This window comes from Thyridium curvatum (genome assembly GCF_004353045.1).
Source record: "Thyridium curvatum strain D216 chromosome Unknown NODE_21_length_474914_cov_86.438106, whole genome shotgun sequence".
Classification (NCBI taxonomy): Eukaryota; Fungi; Ascomycota; class Sordariomycetes; order Thyridiales; family Thyridiaceae; genus Thyridium; species Thyridium curvatum.
This window is the reverse complement of record NW_022156776.1, coordinates 224,222-246,970: the sequence shown is the minus strand read 5'-3', so window position 1 is coordinate 246,970 and position 22,749 is coordinate 224,222. Positions and strand designations below refer to the sequence as shown.

General features: G+C 57.2%; 8 protein-coding genes across 8 annotated transcripts; 5 read left to right on the top strand and 3 right to left on the bottom strand.

The window, feature by feature from the left end:
• Positions 1-315: 315 nt before the first annotated feature.
• On the top strand, positions 316-1,992 carry E0L32_004436 (uncharacterized protein; the record flags this gene model as incomplete). Its single annotated transcript, XM_031138846.1, has 1 exon — positions 316-1,992. One exon carries the CDS (start codon positions 316-318, stop codon positions 1,990-1,992), a length of 1,677 nt encoding a protein of 558 aa, XP_030997167.1.
• Positions 1,993-2,376: 384 nt separating this feature from the next.
• On the bottom strand, positions 2,377-4,324 carry E0L32_004435 (uncharacterized protein; the record flags this gene model as incomplete). The annotated part of the gene is made up of 2 exons (XM_031138845.1): positions 2,377-3,441; positions 3,494-4,324. 2 exons carry the CDS (start codon positions 4,322-4,324, stop codon positions 2,377-2,379), a joined length of 1,896 nt encoding a protein of 631 aa, XP_030997166.1.
• Positions 4,325-6,165: 1,841 nt separating this feature from the next.
• On the bottom strand, positions 6,166-7,477 carry E0L32_004434 (uncharacterized protein; the record flags this gene model as incomplete). The annotated part of the gene is made up of 2 exons (XM_031138844.1): positions 6,166-7,047; positions 7,109-7,477. 2 exons carry the CDS (start codon positions 7,475-7,477, stop codon positions 6,166-6,168), a joined length of 1,251 nt encoding a protein of 416 aa, XP_030997165.1.
• A 1,008-nt stretch (positions 7,478-8,485) lies between these two features.
• E0L32_004433 (uncharacterized protein) lies at positions 8,486-8,754 on the top strand (the record flags this gene model as incomplete). Its single annotated transcript, XM_031138843.1, has 2 exons — positions 8,486-8,620; positions 8,683-8,754. 2 exons carry the CDS (start codon positions 8,486-8,488, stop codon positions 8,752-8,754), a joined length of 207 nt encoding a protein of 68 aa, XP_030997164.1.
• An 801-nt stretch (positions 8,755-9,555) lies between these two features.
• Positions 9,556-10,475, top strand: E0L32_004432 (uncharacterized protein; the record flags this gene model as incomplete). Its single annotated transcript, XM_031138842.1, has 3 exons — positions 9,556-9,638; positions 9,702-10,372; positions 10,429-10,475. 3 exons carry the CDS (start codon positions 9,556-9,558, stop codon positions 10,473-10,475), a joined length of 801 nt encoding a protein of 266 aa, XP_030997163.1.
• A 179-nt stretch (positions 10,476-10,654) lies between these two features.
• On the bottom strand, positions 10,655-11,698 carry E0L32_004431 (uncharacterized protein; the record flags this gene model as incomplete). Its single annotated transcript, XM_031138841.1, has 1 exon — positions 10,655-11,698. The coding sequence occupies one exon, from the start codon at positions 11,696-11,698 to the stop codon at positions 10,655-10,657; it is 1,044 nt and encodes a 347-aa protein (XP_030997162.1).
• Positions 11,699-12,318: 620 nt separating this feature from the next.
• Positions 12,319-13,414, top strand: E0L32_004430 (uncharacterized protein; the record flags this gene model as incomplete). The annotated part of the gene is made up of 2 exons (XM_031138840.1): positions 12,319-12,477; positions 12,536-13,414. 2 exons carry the CDS (start codon positions 12,319-12,321, stop codon positions 13,412-13,414), a joined length of 1,038 nt encoding a protein of 345 aa, XP_030997161.1.
• Positions 13,415-17,512: 4,098 nt separating this feature from the next.
• On the top strand, positions 17,513-22,451 carry E0L32_004429 (uncharacterized protein; the record flags this gene model as incomplete). Its single annotated transcript, XM_031138839.1, has 4 exons — positions 17,513-18,325; positions 18,384-22,046; positions 22,116-22,141; positions 22,301-22,451. 4 exons carry the CDS (start codon positions 17,513-17,515, stop codon positions 22,449-22,451), a joined length of 4,653 nt encoding a protein of 1,550 aa, XP_030997160.1.
• Between the last annotated feature and the right edge of the window lie 298 nt (positions 22,452-22,749).

The following is a 22,749-nucleotide window of genomic DNA, read 5'->3' as shown; positions in this document are numbered from 1 at the left end:
AGCTCTAGGCAGCATAATTATTCCTCTTCAATCTCCTCTAGAATAATGTTTCTCAACTTCATAACCGATGTAAGCTGGAAATTCCACGGTTACGGATCCTCCCGCGAATCTGAATTGCCTAATTGGGATGTAAGCCGAATTCCCCCAAGGTCCCCAACAGATCTTCAGAGGCCTGGACCCGCCGCCACCGTTTGCCACCGAAAAGACTCCACCTGCGTCATTCAAAAGTCCGAAACTGCCGACGTCACGCATGCCCGAACTGCCCTGCTCCAGCTCAAAAAGCAATAAGCAAAGTCATGAATCCACCCAGTAGCCATGTCGCTGCTCGCAGATGACCTAGAACTACAACCATATACCGATGAGCCAGACCTACCGCTCGCCATGGCCTCACCGACAACATTGACAACACCGCTACCCCGGCTAAAGTGGCTCGACGGCGCCCGGACCAGCCGGAAGTGGTTCTCGGAGCGTTTCACAGACCGACTGAGGACGCTCCTGCGCCCGCGCTTCACCTGGAGATACATCCTGTGCTCCACGATAGGCCTCTACATAGTCTGGTGCTTCGTCCGGGGCCAGCCGCTCCTCTCGTCCCGCCTGCCGGCCTACTCGGGCCGCTACGAAGTCGGCACCCTCGACCTCGAGATCCCGCTCGAGACGCCCGTCCGCATCTCCGACACGCTGCTCAAGTCGTCGGGTGAGCCCGCCTTCGAGGTCGAGACCGTTCTCTTCACGCTCTACTACCCGGCGCTACGGGGCAGCAGGTCCGACAAGCCGAAACACCTCTGGGCGCCGCGGCCCCTCAGCCTGACGGCCGAGGGCTACGCCCGCATCGCGCGCGTCAACAACTTCCTCATCCGGCCCGTCTTCACCTTCGCGCTGTGGCTCATAGTGGGCAGCATCGAGATCCCGGCCCAGGTCGACGTCCCGCTGCACCACGGCGGCGGCGGCGGAGAAAAGCTGCCGGTGATGGTCTTCTCCCACGGCATGGCCAGCTCCCGCACCGACTACACGCACTACCTGGGCGAGATGGCCAGCCGGGGCCACGTCGTCGCCGCCGTCGAGCACCGCGACGGCAGCAGCCCGGGCTCCCTCGTCTGCGTCGCCGGCAAGCAGGACCGCCGCGTCGTCCTCTTTCAAGAGTCGGACCTCGTGTCCGACCCGCCCATGGACACGCCCCGCATCAAGCGCGAGCAGCTCGCCTTCCGCGACGCCGAGATCCTCGAGACCATCCGCGTCCTGCGCGCCATCCACGACGGCCGCGGCCACAACGTCTCGGCGCTCAGCTCGCGCGGCGAAGGGCGCGACACGCTGCACCGCTGGACCGGCCGCCTCGACTTCGACCGCCTTACCATCGGCGGCCACTCGTACGGCGCCACGGGCGCCCTGCAGGCGCTCAGGAGCCGCGCCGGCGGCGGCCGTGGCGGCAAGCTGCAGCTGCAGCCGGGGAACGGGGGGGACCAGAGCATCAGCCCGGCGGCCGTGGCGGCCGCGGCGCTCGCGGTCGGCGGCATCATCCTCGACCCGGGCAAGGAGAGCGGCCCGCTCAACGCCGAGATCGACGTGCCCATCCTCGTCGTGCACTCCAACACGTGGTCGCGCGCCCGCAGCCTCTTCTTCGGCCGTCCCCACTTCGACACGGTCAAGGAGCTCGTGCGCGGCACGCTCGACCGCGTCGGCGCCAGCTGGTTCGTCACGAGCATCGGCACGTCGCACCCGAGCGTCACCGACGCACCCCTGCTGCAGCCGCTGCTGCTGAGCTGGACTACCGGGGCGACGGTGGACGTCAAGGAGGGGCTCAAGGAGTACGTGCGCATCGCCATGGATTTCCACAATTTCTTGCACAAGGGCAACGCCACGGGTGTGCTGGCGGAGAAGGCGACGCACGACGAGTATGGGGAGTGGGTGAGCGAGGAGAGGAAGGAAGAGTTTCCCAAATCTGTGGCCAAGTTCTGGGAGATTCACGTGAGTCCTGAGGACTCTGTCGAGGATTGATACTGCATGATCAAGGTGCTATTGTATGTGAAGGAGTCGTTCTTGAGCGTGCATATAGATGGGAGTTTGGGTTTATGAGGTCTTGTTTTGTACGGAGTTCCAGAGTTTGCTTGTCTTTTATGAAGCGGAAAGTTAGTGATCAAGTGTAGTCATAGAAGCCAAGACTCTTTTCTAGTCTGCAGTTAGAACATAAGTCTAATGTGAATAACGCACCCCTTAATCCGCTCATCCCGCATTGAAGAGATTCGCTTTGCACACGAAATAAACCGATTTCGCAGAAACAGTGCCAACAAAAGAACGCCCACCCATACCAGACTCACAAAACACCAATCTACCTAGCCCCATGCGAAGAACGAAGACACGTGCAAGAACTCCAGACAACCTCTACTCAACTCTGTAGACCTTTTTTCTTTCATAATACGGAAAAACATCATGCTCGACCAGGGCATCGAGCAACTCCCTCAGGCTGCAGTCCACACGCATGACACCGCACCTCACCCAGTCCTCATCGTGCCTGCCCAGGACGAGAAGGAGGCTGTGCTCGCGAGACGGCGGCTTCCAGTCGCCATCGCCACCTAGAATCACCAGCTCGAACAGGCCCCGCTTCACAAGGTCCTTGCGGAACCGAAACGGGCTGTCTGCTCCGGCGCTCAACGATAGGCTGGTACGGAAACCGCACACGGACCACTCCACTCTCTCACGATTAGCCCACTTCACATCCACGAGCCGTGGAGGGATGGGGATACTCTTGAAGAGTAGGGCTTGCGGAGCCAGAGTTTGCCCGTCTTGCTGGTGGCATCCGGCGGCTGGGGATGGCAGGTCCTGGTACGGCATGACCTTGCCATCCCTGAGCTCAACCTTGATATCCTCAATGAAAGGCTGGAAGTCGTTCAGCCTGATGGTTCCCCACCAACAAAACGTCACCTCTCCTGCCCACTCGGGCCAGGCCCATGAGGGCAGCTGACCACGACGCCGAGGCTTGACATGATCCTCTTCCCAGCAGCTATGCTTGTGGGCCCAGGCGAGGCCATAGGGGAAGGACGTGTCCTTCAGCTGTTGCTTGAGGTCCCAGTCAAGATCATGGACTGGAGGCGGCGGCGAGGAACCATCCATCTCGAGATCAACCTCGATATCATCGCTGTCTCCAATGTTTATTTCACAGACCCCACCTTGTGCATCCTGAACAATGAATGGGAGGCCGGCGATCTGCTTAATGCTAGGCGACAAACTCTGGTATCTGCGCATGATCCCCGCAAAAGCGTAAAGGATATCGCTATCGTAGGTAAGCTCGCGCTTAGAGTATTCCTCGATGGCACCCAGTAGCGCAAGATATTGTCTATCGAACGAGTTGCGCGGATCCGGAACGAGAGTCCGGAAGATGCCAATGGCCGCCTCGCTGCTGGTCTCAACAGTGCCGGGCGCCTCACAATAGCAGATACCGCTGTCACACTATTCCCAACGTCAGTGGAGTGCATCGTCTAGTGCAACAGGGGCAACGTACTTCGAAATAGACCTGCTCGTCGGTGAATGCAAGGCAACGGCGGGACAAGCTGCCTTCCTGGTATGTCCAGCCCCGTGTCGACCACTTTGACCTTAGCACAGCTCGCTGGACGTCAAGAATGGTTGAAGTCGTAGACAGGTTGCCGTCGCAATAGCACTTGATACCACAAGCAGGGTCTTCAGAGGTAGACAGTGCACGAGGTCTTTTTTGTCTGGTGGGCAGTGTCCTCCGAGGACAGGAGGAAACACCCGGGAGGCCGTAGGTCTCATCCTTGCCGGCCGCTGCGATGATTGTGAGCTGCCCGTTGCGATAGACGAGGTCCATCTGCTGGATCTGGTTGTGCTTGACTTGAGGGTTATTCTGGTCGATGCAGTACTTGTCAACCCACAGGTACTGGAAGCCGAGCTGTCTACAGACCTCGATGGCATCCGAGATAAGCAGCGGCAGAGGAGAGGGGAGCGACCCGTGCGGAGTGTCCTGCGGCGTCTTGCGGAATTTCCCCCATACGTAGCTGAGCGCCACATACGAAGGTTCTGCTGGGGCTGGAACAATCTGCAGCGTGTTGCAGTCGATCAACCAAAGCCCAGCAATGGGCTTCCTTCCTTCGTTGCGGCACAACGCATGCTCAAGTGTACACTCGTGGACCCAGCGCGACACAAGGGCCGCTGGCCAGCTCTTGGGGAGATCATACAACTGCCGCAGAGCAAACCTCGTCTGCGCTGATCTGAGATCCTCGAGGGGATAGGAAAAAGAGCGCTGATGGGGAGACAAGGCATGCTCCGCCATCGAGTGAGATCGTGAAACGATACTAACTGGGTGCGTGAAAGCCATGTTGTCCCATTTTCACGAGTTGCACCCACATTGGGGGCTATTGTGTAGTGAAGGTTTCGGTGATGATAGAAAAGGTGTTTGTCTGAAGAAGGACTCCCTACTTCAGGAGCCCTGGCGAGCTTGACAGCATTCGGCTTATATGTAAGTCCAGGACTTCCGGGCAGCTGCTGTCCGTGCCCACGAATTGGAGTGGATTGGCATACCTCATACCTACCAACAGCCGTACTACTAATACCGATTCCTAGGGAAAATAAGGATAGACAGTACCAGAGCGATTAAGCAACTGATGTGTCATGGACACATTGCCCGGTATTAGGGGCTGGGAGCCCTGGATTGCGGCACGGTGGAAGGTCCTGTCCTGGAGCTCGGTGAGGCGGAGCACAGCTTTGCTCACCTCCAAGACACTGCAGCATCCGTCATCGTGCTGGGTGCTCCACGTATCAAAAACGCAGATTCTGGTGGCGTCGGTCACGCGAGGAGCTAGAGCTGCTCAAATGGCCCAGGTTGAACTGCCCTGGTTGGCTTGGCCCAATAGAGGTTCGTGGGAGGGCACGCCGTACATAACGCGATGTACACTGTTGTAACACGTCAGCATGGCTGAAACGTCAAGCCATGGCTCCAGCGGCTCCCCAAGGAGGCGCCAGACATGTGCTCCCACCGCAAACGGCGTGGCCATGAAAACGCAAAGTGGTCCATTCAAACCACGAAAAGGGTCCCGGTTTCTTCGTCTCGGCCAACTCGAGAGTAGCCCAGAGCGTCGCGCAGCGGTGACCGATCACTGCGAAGGAACCTACTGGTACCTTGGGAGCTCGGCAGACGCTGTGAGGGATTCGGCTTGGATCCTCAGGAAGTAGATCGAAATATGCCTCGTGCATATCGGGGATAAGCTGGTATGCAATCCGTAGTGAATTCATTGGGGGATGGGAAAGAAGATGGTGGGAAAGCAGGGCCCCCAATGCAGGACTAATGCAGCTTCCAATTTCACTGGAGAGATTCTGATAGGGCGCCTCGCTGTTAATGTTTGTCCATCCATACACGACTTCCCTACTGGGAAGACATTCTACGCAACCGCCTAAATTTTCGCCAGCTCTGGTTTCTCGTCTGAGCATGCATGCAGGCACATGGCAGATTGACGACGGAGTAGGCTGGTGAAAAAGAAAGGTCTGGTGCTGAAGAGAGGGTCAGAATATTTGATCAGGGGCTACCTCAATGCTAACTGCATATCCTTACTGGGAGACATGCGAGGGCTATCCCACTACCTACATAGGTACCTTAAATTGATGGATTTGATGGATGTTCACTAATCTGGCCATCACTTGGTGCTGAGGCGGCCATCATCACCCCGCCCGCATATGACAGAATATGGAAGAACCCGTGTAACGTAGGCATGGACTTGTCTGTATGACAAGTATCTCCCCAAGCTCTTGGCAGTAATAGCACCCATCAAGCGCAGAAATTGATTGTCAAGGCTGCAATATCTCGTTCGAAAGCATGCCTGTTCTCATCTTCAAATCAATCTTTCAAAAAAGGCCGTCAAGGCAGACTGCATATTTGCCACATGTTCTAAGGAGCTCGAGACGAGCCGCCCTCTACCACATGCCGAATCAAGATTTCACCCTCCTTTCTGCTCGCTTCTTGTTTCTAATCCAATCATAACTTCGTACAGCTTTGTCATATAAGATGGTAGTGCATATCCCCATCTGTGACATGGCAGGGCAGACAGGGCACCACACGCGACATCGGTTGCCTTGCGTGGGGTGAACAGAAACCGGAACACCACCTAATGTAGCTACTCGCGTGCTCCCATGCCCATTCCATCCATGCCTCACGCGGTGAAGATCTCAGTTCGCGCCCGATCGACCTGCAGCGCCGCTGCCGCCTGGTCCTAGACCGGCACTAGCAGCACTCTCCCCAACTTGGACTTCATCTTCGGGCACACCAACGCCCACGCTCCCAGCGACACTCAGGGTGCTCACCACGCGATCTCGACCTCCCTCTCGACGCCCTGCTATCCCTGTGCCGCCGCCGCCGCCGCCAGCTGCGGTGACGCTGACACTCGCCGTTGTGCTCACGCTCTCGCTACGCCCGCGACTAGCGTCGCTGGCCCTTCGGTCTCGGATGTGTCGCTCTAGCTCTCGAACCCTGCGCTTGAGCGACTCGTTCTCTCGCTTCACAGAATCGAGTTCCGTACGCCAGTACGCAGTCTCTTCGTAGCGGGTAGTGCCCTGAAGGATTCCAGGCGAAAGCTCGCTAGTGCTGCTTGGCGTTGCACCCAGCACAGAGGTAGGGGCTGCCCCGCGAGCGTGGAAGTAACCCGCCATCGCCGGATCTCCTAGGTGAGACTGTGTGAACGAGTGGGGTTGCGATCGTGGCCCCGGCGAGCTAGTTTGGCTCCGATGCGAGGCAGTGCTGTCATGCCGGCTCAACTCTCGTGCCGAAGGACGAGTAGGCGCTGGTGCTGATATTCCAACCACAGAGGTGGTGCTGAACGAGCCCACCAAGCCTGTTTGACTACGTGTGCTGGTGCTGGACGAGGTCCGGTGGTGACGGCGGCCGGTGGACGAAGGAATCGAGAAGCCGGACCCTGATAGCAAGTGGTTCGGATCCGATGCATGCTGTTCGATGTTCGCTGCCGTACTATTAGACGTTGATGATGTGTTGGACACAACTGATGCGTTGTGGGCCGCGCGTAGTAAAGACAGCTCCCGAGTTAGCCGGTTGACCTTGCGCAAATATCGTGTTAGCTATTCATTCCAAGGACAAAGGTAAGTTTTCAGTGCCTACCACTGCCTCTTGCTCCTTCTCAAGCTCCAAGTGTAGTTCTGCCGCTGTCAAGGGTCTCGGATGCCGTAGCGGACCAGGACCGGCCCCAACTATGGGAATGGCATTATCTATAGAGGGCGGAGTCGACACCGTTGCGGACGGCGCAAGGCGCGGCGAAGGCAAGGAAGATGTCGAAGTTTGATTCACCGCAGCCTGGTTCGACGGCAGAATGTTGAGGGAAGGAGAGGTCGGAATCGGATGTGGTTGACTTTGAGCCTGAGCTTGAGCCTGGGCATGTGGCGGAGGCGGAGGGGGCATCTGGCTGGATGACTGTCGTCGGGATGCGGCGAGGGAGTGGGGAGAGGGTGGCACAGAGTTGAGGTCTGGCATGATGGCAACAGGCCTACGGCGAGATATTCGGGGTCTTGAGGGTGGTCATGCAATCGTAGGCCCCTGATCACAATATCCTCCAGGAACAGATATTGAAGATTGGAAAAGACGGGCGTGCTGGGCTGCTGGACGTTGACGCCTGAGTTCTGGGCACCGAAGTATTTGAGAGCGCTCGAAAGAAAGACGTGGAAATCACCAAAATAACCCCTCTCAGGCCGACATGCAATGAGAAGGGGAAATTTCGAGGTATGTCGTCGCGCGTAGAATGGCTGCCTGTCTAAAACTCTTTGTGTTCGATGCGTGCTTCATCAACCAGTCAGCCTGGGTCATAGCCGCATTGGTGGGTTTCCACTTGTGCTTATCAAAACAAGAAGACAAGTCGCTTGAGAACGAGCGTGTCAAAGAATATCTCCAAGTGGGCAGTGAGGAGTCAGCAACGCGATAGGCCTCGTGTTATTTGTTGTCAAGCAGGAGGAGGTTTAAATGACCAGTTAATGCGACCTCAACAACTTCCCCTCACCAATGGAATGGCAACGATTCGCAGTGACAGGCCCAGGGCCTCCAGGGGCCGCCTTCTGGAAAGGGGACGCTATTTCAGATTTCAGGGATCTCGATAAGCTGATAAGCGATAAGAGCTCCTCAATCTGCTATCAGACCCCACTCTTTACAGGTGTCACTACAGCACAGGGAGCTAAAGCTCCCGAAATTGGTGATGCAATTAAGGGCCTATGACGACATGTGATGTCAAGCCATGGAGAGAAGCTTCCTAATCGCCTCTGGAAGCCTGACATCAGAGATGGAGAGGAGCATATAAATCTAAAATTCTACTGAGTAGATTCAATCATTCTGCGCTCTGCAAACTCCCAAACCTGATACCTTTCTGACCAACAGTCGTCGCAAAGTCCTTTTGTAAGTCAAACTACATCTTGTAAAGTCAGCTCGGTATCGAATAATTTGTTGCTAACGGTCTCGCAGACAGACACTCCAAAACCTCAGAGATACTACAAGATGTCATCTCAAGAAGGTCGCCAGTCCCCTCCTCCTGAGCGCCAGACTGGAGCTCAGCAGCAAGACGTCCCTGGCTCCGGCAAGGGTACCGACGACGCTTCCAACAAGTCCGAGGTCAACAAGTCCCAGCTCGAGGTACGTTCACGATTTCACATCGATCAACGAAGCAAGTGCAGCCGCTAATTGAATTGTTATAGAACCTTTCCTCCAACCCCAAGGGTGCTATGGACGATGCACTGAAGGAGAAGTTCAAAAAGACGGAAAAGTAGACGCGGGGCTGAAATGGGCATGCTCCCTGGCGCATCGATCTTGACCTGAGCAGGCTGTGTCCAGCGCTGTCACAGGATCGCCCTCTTGGAGCCTGTGAAACTGTACAATAGATAGAAATGAAATAATGACGGGCATTGATACACATTATCCCCAGGTGACATAGCCCTAGGACAAAAGCACTTGCAAAGGATCCTGGCCACTTTCACATGCTTGATAGAATTCGTTCGAACAAACACGTTTCAGATACTCAGCTCCGTAGATGACGAGTCTCTCCGCGCTACGACGCCACAATAGCTCTAAAAGAGGGAGCCAGTGGAAGGCAACATTGAATGCAGCCCAGGCGGGGATTGGGATTTGTTGAGAGGCGTACGGCAGGTCGCACCGGAGAAAGTGTGGTGCGCGCCTGGCTTGCCTGGGTCTCCAGATGCGGATCAGATCACAGGCTGCAACATCCCTGCACTCATACGATGACGTTGACTTTGCCCCTCCTTTCTGTGTCAAGCCACCACGACCTGCCACCCGCCGAAACTCTACCACTACGACGACCTTGGCAAGGAACAGAAAGTACAGACACGCGCGACGAGGCAATTTCACGAGGTCATTACCCGTCTGTTTGCTGCAGCATTTAAAACAACTTCTCCCGGGCCCCTCCTCTCTCACCTTCTCGCAACACAACCATCTTCCACCCCTCTTCCTACCTACAAAGGTACCATTCATTCCACTCCACAGCTTTCAACCACACGACCGTCACCACCATACGAACACCAAACAGCCAAAACTTTGCAGTACAGCATAACATCATGTCTGGCGCAAACACCGTCCACGTTAAGAACATCTCGGCCCAGACCGATGATGAGGAGGTCAAGCGATTCTTCAGCTTCTGGTAAGTACCACCTTCGTCCCCAATCGTGGGATATGATCACTAACCTCGTCACTCCTTCTACAGTGGCAAGATCACCGACGTCCAGGTCACCACCGAGGGCGAGACCAAGAGCGCCACGGTCACCTTTGAGAAGGAGACGGCTGCCAAGACGGCTCTGCTGCTGAACAACACCAAACTCGCCCCCAACAACATCACCGTCACCGGCGCCGGCGGCTCCGACGAGGAGGCTGCCCACCACGCCACGACCAACGCCGAGCGCGACTCGGACGAGATCACGCAGGAGGAGAAGCCGCGCACCCGCATCCTTGCCGAGTACCTCGCGCACGGCTACGTCATCGGCGACGCTGCCCTGCAGCGCGCCATCGAGCTCGACCACTCGCGCGGCGTCTCGGCGCGCTTCCTCGACACGCTCAACAAGCTCGACCAAAAGTACCACGCCTCGGACCGCGCCAAGACGGCCGACCAGAGCTACGGCATCACCCAGCGCGCCAACACCCTTCTGACCGGCATCGGCTCGTACTTTGAGAAGGCGTCCAACACGCCCACGGGCAAGCGCATCGTCAAGTTCTACTCGGACGCCGAGCGCCAGGTGCAGGACATCCACGCCGAGGCCCGCCGCCTCGCCGACCTCAAAAAGGAGGAGCATGGTGGCAGCGCGTACAAGGCCGCTGGCCTGGAGAAGGTGTTTGGCAAGGAGAAGGAGAAGCCCCAGGGCGAGGGCAGCGCTGCCCAAGGTGAGCATCCCCCACTGAGCAAATGCAATTGATGGTGATGCTAATAAAATAACTAGCTGCAGCTCCCGACACCGCTGCGCCGGCTTCCAGCGAGAAGGCATGAGCAATGAAACGAGAAACCTCATTTGTTTTTCCCTCTTGGTTCGTGGATGATTTGGGTTTTGGCGTCACATGGTCTCTATCACGATTAGCCCTTCTTCGAAACATGGCTAGCATGACTTGAAGGGAAGTTCCCTAGGTAGTATAATTTTACTTCGTCGTGATGATGTAAGAAGGTGGATGTCATCGAAACCACCAGTTGACAGACCCATTCAGCCTCCCATCGGCGAAGTCGCTCTTGACACTGTGCCACCACCCTTTGGGGATGAATAAGCTGTCACCGGGATCGAGATGTGCCTCTCTCAGACCCTCGGCAGTATCGCTGCCCCATATAGCCTCGTGCAGGGCCTCCCTCTCTGGGCCAAGCATCATCTCCTCTCCACGGATCCTCGAGCTTCCCGACTGGCCCAGTCGCATCTGCACCATGCGGAAGACGTGCTCGCCTGCACTTGGTGACATCGTCCTGACGGTCTTGGAGCTGCACAGCTGCACGAACAGGTTGGGATTGGGATCCCGGTGCCAGGGCGTGTACGTCGGCTCCAGCCCGAGCCAGACGCTCGAGTCGTAGACGTCGCCCTTGCCGGCGTGGCGGACGATCTCCGGCGCGGGGACATCCGTCTGAAGCTCTGGCGGGAGGTCCGCGAGGGCGGACTGTGCTATGTAGAGCTTGGTGAGCGGGGTGTGGGAGTGTTCTCGGTTGAACTTGAGTGCTGCGACGAGGAGGGCTAGGGGGGCGTAGAAGCGGAGGAGCTGTGGTTGAGTGGACTGATATGGGCCGCAGACTGAGGTGTGGTGTGCCAGGATGGAGGCCAGAGCGGTGTATGTTTCGTCTCCGGACTTGGATAGCCAGGACTGGAAATGATGGACTATATCTGCCTTGCTGGAGTTCTCGTTCTGAGGAGCGATGAGTTCATATGGAAAGGCCGTCCCGGCGAATTGCTCTAGATATGGCGTGGTTGTCCACTTCTGAACTCCTGATGCCGCCTCATCTGAGCCCTCCGGCACGAACCACCTGCTCACCGCGGGTAAGGTGCCTTGTTCATATGCAGCCTTGATAATGAGAGGTTTTTCAGCCTTGTAAGCGGCCTCCCGGAAGCGGTCCAGGGGCAGGGCATGATTTTGCAGAGCTGGCACTGGAGTGACCCTGGCGGAATGGCTATAGCACTGTATGCTCCATCGCGACAGGCATCTCAATGCAGCCTTGCTTCCACCACTATGGAGTTTCATATCTCCCGAGTACTTTCGCCGGCATCGTGATGACACGCGACGGGTTGAACAAATTGATCCATGTCACTGTGGCGCCTGAAAGACTCGAGCTTCAGGGGGCTACTCCAGTGGGCTGGGTCAGGCAATTTGGCGGGCCCAGGAGGCGCCAGACTTTCAGTGCGGCCCATTCAGCCGCGGAAGATCATTTCTGCGGGGAAGGTGCGATTTGAGTTCTCTGGAGAACTCGAATGACCCATGAACAAAGGGCAAGAAGCACGGGCCACCCCCTCCCACCACCAAGCAATTGCACAGGCGTCAATTCCAACATCAACAATCCGTGACTGCAGCTCGACTCCATCCCGCTGGATACGCCCTCGCCCCGACCCGCGTCTTCCATTTTTTCGAAACTATTTCTCTTCGCATCGGCGATGTCAAGACTTTGATTCCCAGGGAATTCGCGTCGCCAGTCTATATTCCGCCCAACCGCGATCGCGTGTCGCAGATCACCTCTCGACCCCAGCTCTTGGATTTCCTACCCCTCCACGCAACGGCGAGCAGCCCGACCCCATCATCCCAGCTTGCTATCCCCGGTCGGTCTTTGGCAAGCGGCGACGGGGTAACGCCAGTACCACCGCGTCACGATGTCGACTTCTTCTGGCACTCCAGAGTCCTGGATCACCTCCTTCTGCTCCCTGCTCGGCCACGAGTACTTCGCCGAGGTCTCAGAGGAATTTATCGAGGATGACTTCAATCTCACGGGCCTGCAAAACCAGGTGACTATGTACAAGGAAGCACTAGAGGTAGGTTGCGCAGCTCCTCTCGCTAATCGTGTTGTCGCGCTGACTTTTGCAACTACAGATGATTCTAGATGTGGAACCAGAGGATGATGACGACGAGGAGGAAGAGGAGGACGACGAGGAGCTGGACGAGTCAGGAGAGGACAGGATGAGGCACCACGGCGAAAGGCGGCACCATAGTAGGATTGCCAGCGATCTGTCGGTGATCGAGTCCTCTGCAGAGATGCTCTACGGGCTGATACACCAACGGTTCATCTGCTCGCGAGCAGGCATTCAACAAATGTCGGAAAAGTACGAGCTGGGCCACTTTGGCGTCTGTCCGAGAACAAACTGCAACCAGGCGAGGACTCTGCCAGTCGGGCTGTCAGATATCCCGGGCGAGCACACCGTCAAGCTGTTCTGCCCTTCCTGTCTCGACGTCTACGTGCCTCCCAACAGCCGCTTCCAGACGGTGGATGGCGCGTTCTTTGGAAGGACCTTTGGTGCACTATTCCTCCTCACCTTCCCCGACTACGATCTCAGCAAGCACGGGGCGGATATTCTGAGCCAGAGCGCGGCGCTGCTCCACGCATCCGGTCAACGAGACGATAATGTTATGATCAATGGTATGTACGCCAAGAATATCGCGCCAGGGCTGGGCAGGCCCAAGATCTACGAGCCGAAGATCTACGGATTCAGGGTATCAGAGATGGCGCGGTCGGGCCCCAGGATGCAATGGCTGCGAGACAAGCCCGAGGACATCAACGAGCTGGACGAGGCGCGCCGTTTCGCCGAGGACCACCCGGATTCTGAGGACGAGGATGAGAACATGAACAGCAACGGGCGGCAGGCGGGGCGGAGGCGGCCGGCAGGGAACGCGCGTCTTCGCGCCCAGAGGCAAACGCAGAATGGCAGCCCCATGAATGTGGAGGCCAACGGCAGCGTGGAGTCGGAGTTGTGAAGGGCTGTTTTTACGAGGAAGGACCATATATGACTGCCCTTCTCAAGCATCGGATATCGCCCAGTTGCAGGAGGCCGCCCGGGCTCATTATCATCTTGTCTTCACCCCTTGCATGGCACGGCGTTATTGCTCTCCCAGAAGATCCCTCCGGCCCCCCTTCTCGACCAGTGACGACTCGGTATTGGCGTTGCTGGCATTCAGCAATGACTCGTGGTTTTCTTACGTGTCTTTGTGAGAGGCAGAGTGGGAAGTTTCGAAGGTGTTCCTGTTGTGCATTTTGTGCGGACGGACAAGCCACTTCGAGGGGAGAGAGTCGGAATCGTCGCCTTGAATACGGCTTGGTGCATTTGGTTTCGGTTGGGCCCCTGGCACCCCGGGCAAAGGGTGGGAGGAGTGATGGTTTCAAATCAGGAGAACATGGGAGCGGATCATAGACAGGAGCGCGTGCATTATGGTGATCCCTTACTCTTTTTTCGTCTAGCAGCAATGGAATTATCTTATCTTCTGTTGAGGATGAAGATTCGAATGTCGTTTCTCCTTCCTCTCTTACGTAGTCCGTGACAATGTTAGGCAATGAGCGATATGGTGCAAAGGGGCTGGATGGTGTTCTGTTCTGGACAAGTCTGGAGTTCTCAAAACTCGCTGAAGATGACAAATGACGGCAGTGTCGCCGTTGGCGTCGCGTCCGCCGAGTCGGCGGTCCGATGAGGCCTGGAGGGTTCCTCGAGCACGTGCCGGGGGTCCTCGGTGAACGCGAAACTGTAACAAGACGACAGTTTTCGTATTTCCAAAAAAACATGACGATATCCTGGCCAAGGCGGATTACCAATCTGTCCGTTTGGATAGTTGCCGTGAACTGGGCCCCTGATGGTTCGAAAATGTGGAGCGGACATCCGCAGTCGACGCGGGAGTCCCGGGAGGCTGACGGCCGCTTTGGCCTGGGCAGGCTGGGGTCAGTCAGATAAGTCGGGTTGGTACCTAACTTTGGTACTCTTGCCTTCCTTGAACTGATACGGGGTTGTGGGAAGGCTGAGCCTTGTGAGACGAGATGCGCTCGGTCTGCATCGAGACCGGGGCAAATCCGGGTAAGGGCCCGAATCCTGTATCTGTCTGGCACGCCTGCATGAGGCACACTGGCTACCCGTTCTTCTCTTATTGGCAGAATACAATTGCCTTGTAGCTTTTGTGAATTAATGCGATCGATCCCTTTCCAGTCGGTGTGCAGGGGGCTGCATTATGTTTTCTTCCAGTAGCAGGCGAAGATCAGAGCCAAGAGAAAAGATGGGAACAGATGTTCTTGGATGTCAGCACTTACCAGGCCAGAACGGTCGACATGGTGGGCTCGGACCAATCTGCCTCTTTCTTATGAGAAACGCAAACCACTTGGGTTCAGTTGTGAGTCAAAGCATCATGGGGAAGAAGGTGTAGATGCAGCTTTGGTGACGAGGTTTCTGGTTGGTGGGCTCGCATCTGCATCCTGTATATTGCAGCTGAAGACACCACCATATTGGATTGGCATAGCAAACAAAGGCAAGGCTTAACTACGGACTTGGAGGAAGAGGGGCGATCTGGAGATAGCGTATCTTAAGTCCTTCGGCTGTGTTCATCGGAAAGGGTTGTTGGGATAGAGGATGAGATGGATAATTATTGTGGAGTACCTATTAAAGAGAGTCCTACCATGACAGTGTTCTTCCTGCACTTTGCGTGCTTGCACTTGCATGCTACAGGGTGACAAGGTAATGATAGGTTGGTATGATTTCCACATCGAGTTAAACAGCCCGATGGAGGAGAAAAGAGCACCTGGCGGTCAGCCCTCGAACAGCAACAGCACATACACGGAACTCCGTTACCCCAATTCAGTGGTTCCGCAATTTGACCAAAATGGAGCTGCAGTATTTTTTTTTGTTTGCAGTGGTTCGAGCAGTGGACACATTAATAACTAGTGCCTCGAATGGTGAGAATGATTCATACTGACTCGGTGAAAGAATCCAAGAATGCAGCACAATCAGATACGGCGAGTCAACACTGAAAAGGAACGGTCAACTGCCCGTGCAGGTGGGTTCTTCCGGTTGTGATGTCCCCCTGTGTGGGTCACTGAAGGGCGGGCTGATTTTGCAATTTAGGGACCTTTCGTACCTACAGTTGAACAGGGGTACCTCGCGAGCAAACAATCCATCAGATTGATACGCAGCAGACTTGACGCCCTTTGTTTGATATCTAGTGGACCACAATACAATCAATTGATGTAACCTCATCGAGCAGGTCGACTCCCTCCCATGTCCAATGGAGTGGATGCAATCCATCACTTCCATTCGTTTGTGAAAGGCTCGCTATGCAGCTGCAGCAGCTGCGGCAGCATCAGTCATCTGCCGCCGGATTGATGCCTTGCTATTGCCTAGCTGGGGACGATCCTCTCTCGAGGACGAACTATGATATTGTTTGACATCTTTTTGGACAAAAGTCCCAGCGGCTGGCTCGCCTGCATTGTGCCGACAAGTCTTGGCTCGCGGGCCCCGCCAATGGTTGAGGACATGCTGGGCGTGCTTATAAATCCGTTGCTACAATTCCACTGGGCTAATTTCAAGTCAAGCCTTTTTTGGTTGCTCCATAACGAGATTTACGCTCCAGCGTTCGACCAACTATCAGAGATTAATGGAGTAAATTGCAGCACAATGGTTCTTGTACTTGTAGATAGACTAAGCCCCGTGTGCAATCCACAATCCTCAACTTGGCAGCAAACGACGGAGAAATATGGAGTGAAGCAGGGGGAATGTCCGACAGAGCGTGTGTTTGCTTGTGGTGCCTTGCTCTGCACGAGGCGTGAACTGGTACAAGTGGGAGGTAGCTACCTAGTTCGCTGGATGGTGTGTGTGCCTCCTCCCGCACCACGCTAAGATCTACCAACATGCTTCTTCTGCTTGGGGCTTTGACTCATCCCGGCGAGCAACGCAGCACAGAGCAGCCTATGAGACATGCTCAAACGGCGCCATCGAGAATCTCCAAGGTTTGGCGAGGGCGGCCGGCAAATGATGTACATGTATGTATGTTCGGTACCACAACCGCAGCCACGGGGTAAGCCACCGCTAACTAATGTGACAAGGCATCGGGCTGTGGGCCCGGACTTGTATTACCCTCGACCGTGACATGGCCGGCTCGCGCTTCCGCCGGATAGACGAGGTGCCCAAGCAGCCGTTTGCGAGCCAAGACGAGGAGGCAAGCCAGAGAACCTCTTGTCTTCCAGGGCATGGGGCTCTGTCCATGCGAGTCTGATACACAATCAATCAGCGGGAGATGGGCCTCAGCTTCGTCCTCCGTAAGTCCACCGAAAGCCCGACGCTGGATGGGTACGGACGGGCGGACGAACGAACGAAACACGATCTGCTCCACCGTGAGTGGGTTGCCGTTGGCCAAAAGATTTCGGTCTGGCGAAGGAGGTCCGCCGCCCCTGGCACTAACTAGTTACCTGCCTCGGAGCGGATCCATCTCGCCTCTCGAAGAACCACCCTCCCCTCCCACTCCCACTCTGATGAGAGCGAGCGAGCGTCGTGCATCCCTCCACGTCCCATTCCCATTCTAGGCAGACCCAGATCAACACACGCATCCACGCATCCACGCATCCACCATGGTCTTGACCGCATCAAGTCCTAGTCTCTTCCGTGCCCGGGGGGGTGTGCGGCCCACCGAAAATGCGCACCCTGATCTTTTTTTTCTCTCGGAGACAAAAGAGGTTGCGCCGCACCGCCCATTTCTCGTCACCTTCCCAACCAACCCACCACCCTCTGGGAGCTGTGCCCGTGGCCGTTGTCCGTGATACTTTTCGACACTGTCGTATTACAAATTTCACAGCTTTCGGGGTGACGCATTGGCTTATTTTCTTATTCCTCCGGTCCTTCTCGCGGCTCTGACACAAGTTATATATCTTTGTCGTAGACTGTTCTCTAAGCCGTGATCTGCACGCGCTCCTCTTTTGAGGTTCTTATCGCCTTTTTCATATAAGTGCCTGCAACCAGTCCTGCGACGCCAACCCTACCGTGTAAGTCGACGCGCACACATCGCAAGGAAGAGAGGACCAATTCGCCTTTCGTACACTCTGTCCTCATGGAGGAGAAGGACATTGAGAAGCAGGGCGGCGGCAGCGACCCTCCGCGCCAGCCCGCCACCGTAAACCCCGACTTCTATCACAAGGACAAGGAGATCGAGGTGCCTCCTCGCTCCTCCACGTCCTCCACCACAGCCGACCCCGAGGAGCTGCGCGAGGAGGCTCGCCGTAACAACCCCAATGGCCTGAGCCGCGTCCAGACCGGCGTCTCGGTCGAGCAGGCCGAGGCCGACTTTGCGGAGCTGCAGCGAGAGCTGTCCAGCATGTCTCGCGCCAGCCGCGTCAACAGCCGCAGCAGTCATCGCCGGTCCATAGCCGATGCCGAGAAGGGCACCGGCGCCGCAGGAGTGGCCTCTGCCGCCTCCGAGTCCACAGAGGATACTGAACAGTTCGATCTCGAGGCCACCCTGCGCGGAGACCTGGCCGCCGAGCGGGAGGCCGGCATCCGCCCCAAGCACATCGGCGTGTACTGGGACGGCCTGACGGTCAAGGGCATGGGCGGCGCCAAGATCTTTGTCAAGACCTTCCCCGACGCCGTCGTCGACTTCTTCGACTACGTGACCCCGGTGATGCGCTGGCTCGGCATGGGCCCCAAGGGCGTCGAGAGGACGCTGCTCGACAACTTCAAGGGCGTCTGCCGCCCCGGCGAGATGGTCCTCGTCCTGGGTAAGCCCGGGTCCGGCTGCACGACTTTTCTCAAGACCATTGCCAACCAGCGGTACGGATACACGGGCGTCGAGGGCGACGTCCTCTACGGTCCCTACACGGCCAAGGAGTTCAAGCAGTACCGTGGTGAGGCCGTCTACAACCAGGTGAGTTGATGGTCATGAAGTGACGCTAGGATTTCAGAGCACTAAATAGCAATAACAGGAAGACGATGTGCACCACGCTACCCTGACCGTTGAGCAGACCCTCGACTTCGCCCTCGACACCAAGGTCGCCGGGAAGCTGCCCGCCGGCGTGGACAAGGCCAAATTCAAGGAGTCCGTCATCACCATGATGCTCAAGATGTTCAACATTGAGCACACCCGCAAGACTGTCGTCGGTGGCCACTTCGTCCGCGGTGTCTCTGGAGGCGAGAAGAAGCGTGTCAGTGTCGCCGAGATGCTCTGCACCAACGCCTGCATCCTGTCCTGGGACAACAGCACCCGCGGTCTCGACGCCTCCACCGCCCTCGACTTCGTCAAGTCGCTTCGCGTCCAGGCCAACCTGTACAAGACCACCACATTTGTCTCTTTGTACCAGGCCTCCGAGAATATCTACAAGCTCTTCGACAAGGTCCTCGTCATCGACGCCGGCCAGCAGGTCTACTTCGGTCCCGCCAATGAGGCCCGCGGCTACTTCGAGGGTCTGGGCTTCGCCGCCCGCCCCCGCCAGACCACGCCCGACTACGTCACCGGCTGCACCGACGAGTTTGAGCGCGAGTATGCCGCCGGCTACTCCGAGAAGAACGCGCCCCACGACTCAATGTCGTTGCGCAAGGCCTTTGAGGAGTCGCGCTTCGCCGCCGACCTGGCCGCCGACATGACAAAGTACAAGGAGGGCCTGGCGGAGGAAGAGCACAAGCACCAGGACTTCCAGGTCGCCGTCAAGGAGAGCAAGCAGCGCGGCGCCAAGCGCTCCGTCTACAACGTCCCCTTCCAGCGCCAGGTCTGGGCTCTCATGAAGCGCCAGTTCATCCTCAAGATGCAGGACAAGACCGCCCTCATCCTATCCTGGCTGCGTTCCATCGTCATCGGTATCGTCCTCGCCACCCTGTATCTCCGTCTCGGTCAGACCTCCGCCAGCGCGTTCAGCAAGGGTGGTCTCATGTTCGTCTCCCTGCTGTTCAACGCTTTCCAGGCCTTCTCCGAGCTGCCCAGCACCATGTTGGGTCGTCCCATCGTCAACAAGCACAAGGCGTTCGCGTTCCATCGGCCTTCGGCGCTTTGGATCGCCCAGATCCTCGTCGACCAGGTCTTTGCCGTCTCGCAGATCCTCATCTTCTCCATCATCGTCTACTTCGCCGCCAATCTCTACCGCAGCGCTGGTGCCTTCTTCATCTTCTTCCTGATGATCTTCTCCACCAACGTTGCTATGACGCTGTTCTTCCGCATCATTGGCTGTCTGAGTCCCGACTTTGATTACGCTGTCAAGTTCACCGTCACTGCGATCACGTTCTTCGTCGTCACGTCCGGGTATCTGATCCAGTACCAGTCTGAGAAGGTCTGGCTGCGCTGGATCTACTACATCAACGTGCTCGGCCTGGGCTTCAGCAGCATGATGGAGAACGAGTTCATGCGCATCGACATGACGTGCACGGCCGAGTCGCTCATCCCGCGCGGCCCCGAGTACAACGACATCAACCACCAGGTCTGCACGCTGGCCGGTTCCAAGCCGGGCTCCCTCACCGTCTCCGGCTCCGACTACATCGAGCAGGGCTTCTCGTACCGACCCAGCGAGCTCTGGCGCAACTGGGGCATCATCATGGCCCTCATCGTCTTCTTCCTCATCATGAACGTCGTCCTCGGCGAGTTTGTCAAATACGGCATGGGCGGCAACACGGCGACCATCTTCAGTAAGCCCAACAAGGAGCGCAAGGAGCTCAACGAGAAGCTCATCTCCAAGCGCGACGAGCGCCGCAAGACCAAGTCTGAGATCGACAGCTCCGACCTCAACATCACGTCTGAGGCCGTCCTGACCTGGGAAGACCTCAAGTACGACGTCCCCGTTCCCGGCGGCACTAGGCGGCTCCTCAACAGCGTCTACGGTTACGTCAAGCCGGGCCAGCTGACGGCGCTTATGGGCGCCTCGGGCGCCGGCAAGACCACGCTCCTCGACGTCCTGGCCGCGCGCAAGACGGTCGGCGTCATCACGGGCGACATCCTCGTCGACGGCGTCAAGCCCGGCAAGCAGTTCCAGCGCAGCACCTCGTACGCCGAGCAGATGGACATGCACGACCCGTCGCAGACGGTCCGCGAGGCCTTCCGCTTCTCGGCCGACCTGCGCCAGCCCATGAGCACGCCCCGCAGCGAAAAGTACGCCTACGTCGAGGAGATCATCGGCCTGCTCGAGCTCGAGGAGCTCGCCGACAGCATCATCGGCTCGCCCGAGGCCGGCCTCACCGTCGAGCAGCGCAAGCGCGTCACCATCGGCGTCGAGCTCGCCGCCAAGCCCGAGCTGCTGCTCTTCCTCGACGAGCCCACCAGCGGCCTCGACTCGCAGTCGGCCTTCAACATCGTCCGCTTCCTCAAGAAGCTCGCCGCCGCCGGCCAGGCCATCCTGTGCACCATCCACCAGCCCAACGCCGTCCTCTTCGAGAACTTTGACCGCCTGCTGCTCCTCAAGTCCGGCGGCCGCTGCGTCTACTTTGGCGACATCGGCAAGGACGCCGTCGTCCTGCGCGAGTACCTCAAGCGCCACGGCGCCGAGGCCAAGGACAGCGACAACGTCGCCGAGTTCATGCTCGAGGCCATCGGCGCCGGCTCGTCGCCGCGCATCGGCGGCCGCGACTGGGCCGACATCTGGGAGGAGAGCTCCGAGCTCGCCAACGTCAAGGACACCATCTCGCAGATCAAGGAGCAGCGGCTCGCCGCCTCGCGCGCTGCCGACCCCTCCCTCCAGCGCGAGTACGCCTCGCCGCTGTCGCACCAGCTGCGCGTCGTCATGAACCGCACCAACCTCGCCTTCTGGCGCTCGCCCAACTACCTCTTCACCCGCCTCTTCAACCACATCGTCATCGCCATCCTGACCGGGCTGACGTACCTCAACCTCGACGAGTCGCGCTCCTCGCTGCAGTACAAGGTCTTCGTCATGTTCCAGGTCACCGTGCTGCCGGCGCTCGTCATCTCCCAGGTCGAGGTTATGTACCACATCAAGCGCTCCATTTTCTTCCGCGAATCCTCGTCCAAGATGTACAGCCCCTTCACCTTCGCCGTTTCCATGGTCCTCGCCGAGATGCCCTACTCGCTGCTCTGCGCCGTCTGTTTCTTCCTGCCGCTCTACTACATGCCCGGCTTCCAGCACGAGTCGTCCCGCGCCGGCTACCAGTTCTTCATCGTCCTCATCACCGAGCTCTTCTCCGTCACCCTGGGCCAGGGCCTCGCCGCCCTGACCCCCTCGACCTTCATCTCGTCCCAGTTCGACCCCTTTATCATGATCACCTTTGCCCTCTTCTGCGGCGTCACCATCCCCTCGGTCCAGATGCCCAAGTTCTGGCGCTCCTGGCTCTTCCAGCTCGACCCCTTCACCCGCCTCATCGCCGGCATGGTCACCACCGCCCTGCACCAGCTGCCCGTCATCTGCCAGCCGCAGGAGCTCAACCGCTTCGTTGCCCCCGCCGGCACTACCTGCGGCGAGTACATGGCGCCGTTCTTCGACCGCGGCGGCGCGGGCTACCTCGTCGACAACTCGACGAGCGACTGCGCCTACTGCGCGTACATCGTCGGCGACCAGTTCTACGAGCCCCTGGGCTTCTCGTTCGATAACCGCTGGAGGGATCTGGGTATTTTCCTTTGCTTCGTTGCTAGCAACATCATCATCATCTTTACGGCTGTAAGTTTTTCTTCTCCACTCATCCTCATCGATCAAGGAGCAGGCACTAACACTTTTTGTCTTCTACAGTCTCGCTTCCTGAACTTCAACAGGAGGTAAATCCCCCTACTTGATGTCACTGCAACCTATTTCCTTTTTACTCTTGTGCAACATTTACATGGAGTTGGATACATAAAAGAGAACATAGACTGTCATAATTCTTTTAATCTTGGTTTGCTATTTTTGGGTTGACCTGTTCGCTACTATCATAATAGTCGCTGCAATGGAGTCGGACAGGGAAGGGAGAAGGAGAAGAACGAGTGGCATAGCGCAATATCGAAGCTAGACCGCACAGTCTTCGAGCCTGTGAAGGCACCGTTCGCTGCCGCCGATGACGAGAAGTGGCTCGGGCCTTGGTTAGAATGAAATGAAACAAAACAAAACAAAACAAATAAAAACTGACAAAGTAACACTCGCTTGTGTCCGCCAGTTTATCCCACAGCTTGCTGAGAACGATGTTTCCACCTGAATCTGGCATCATAATGAATTCGGCGCCATCTACTCGTCCACGAAGAAACTGTTCTGGATCGTCCGCAGAGTGTGATCTCCCGGCTCGTGCTGCATAGGCCCTATGTCTCGCAGCTTGTACAGGTCCCCGCCAGCACAAACGCCTCGTGCTCCGGGTCGTGCTTGAACTGCAATCTACGTCAGTCAGGACCCTGGC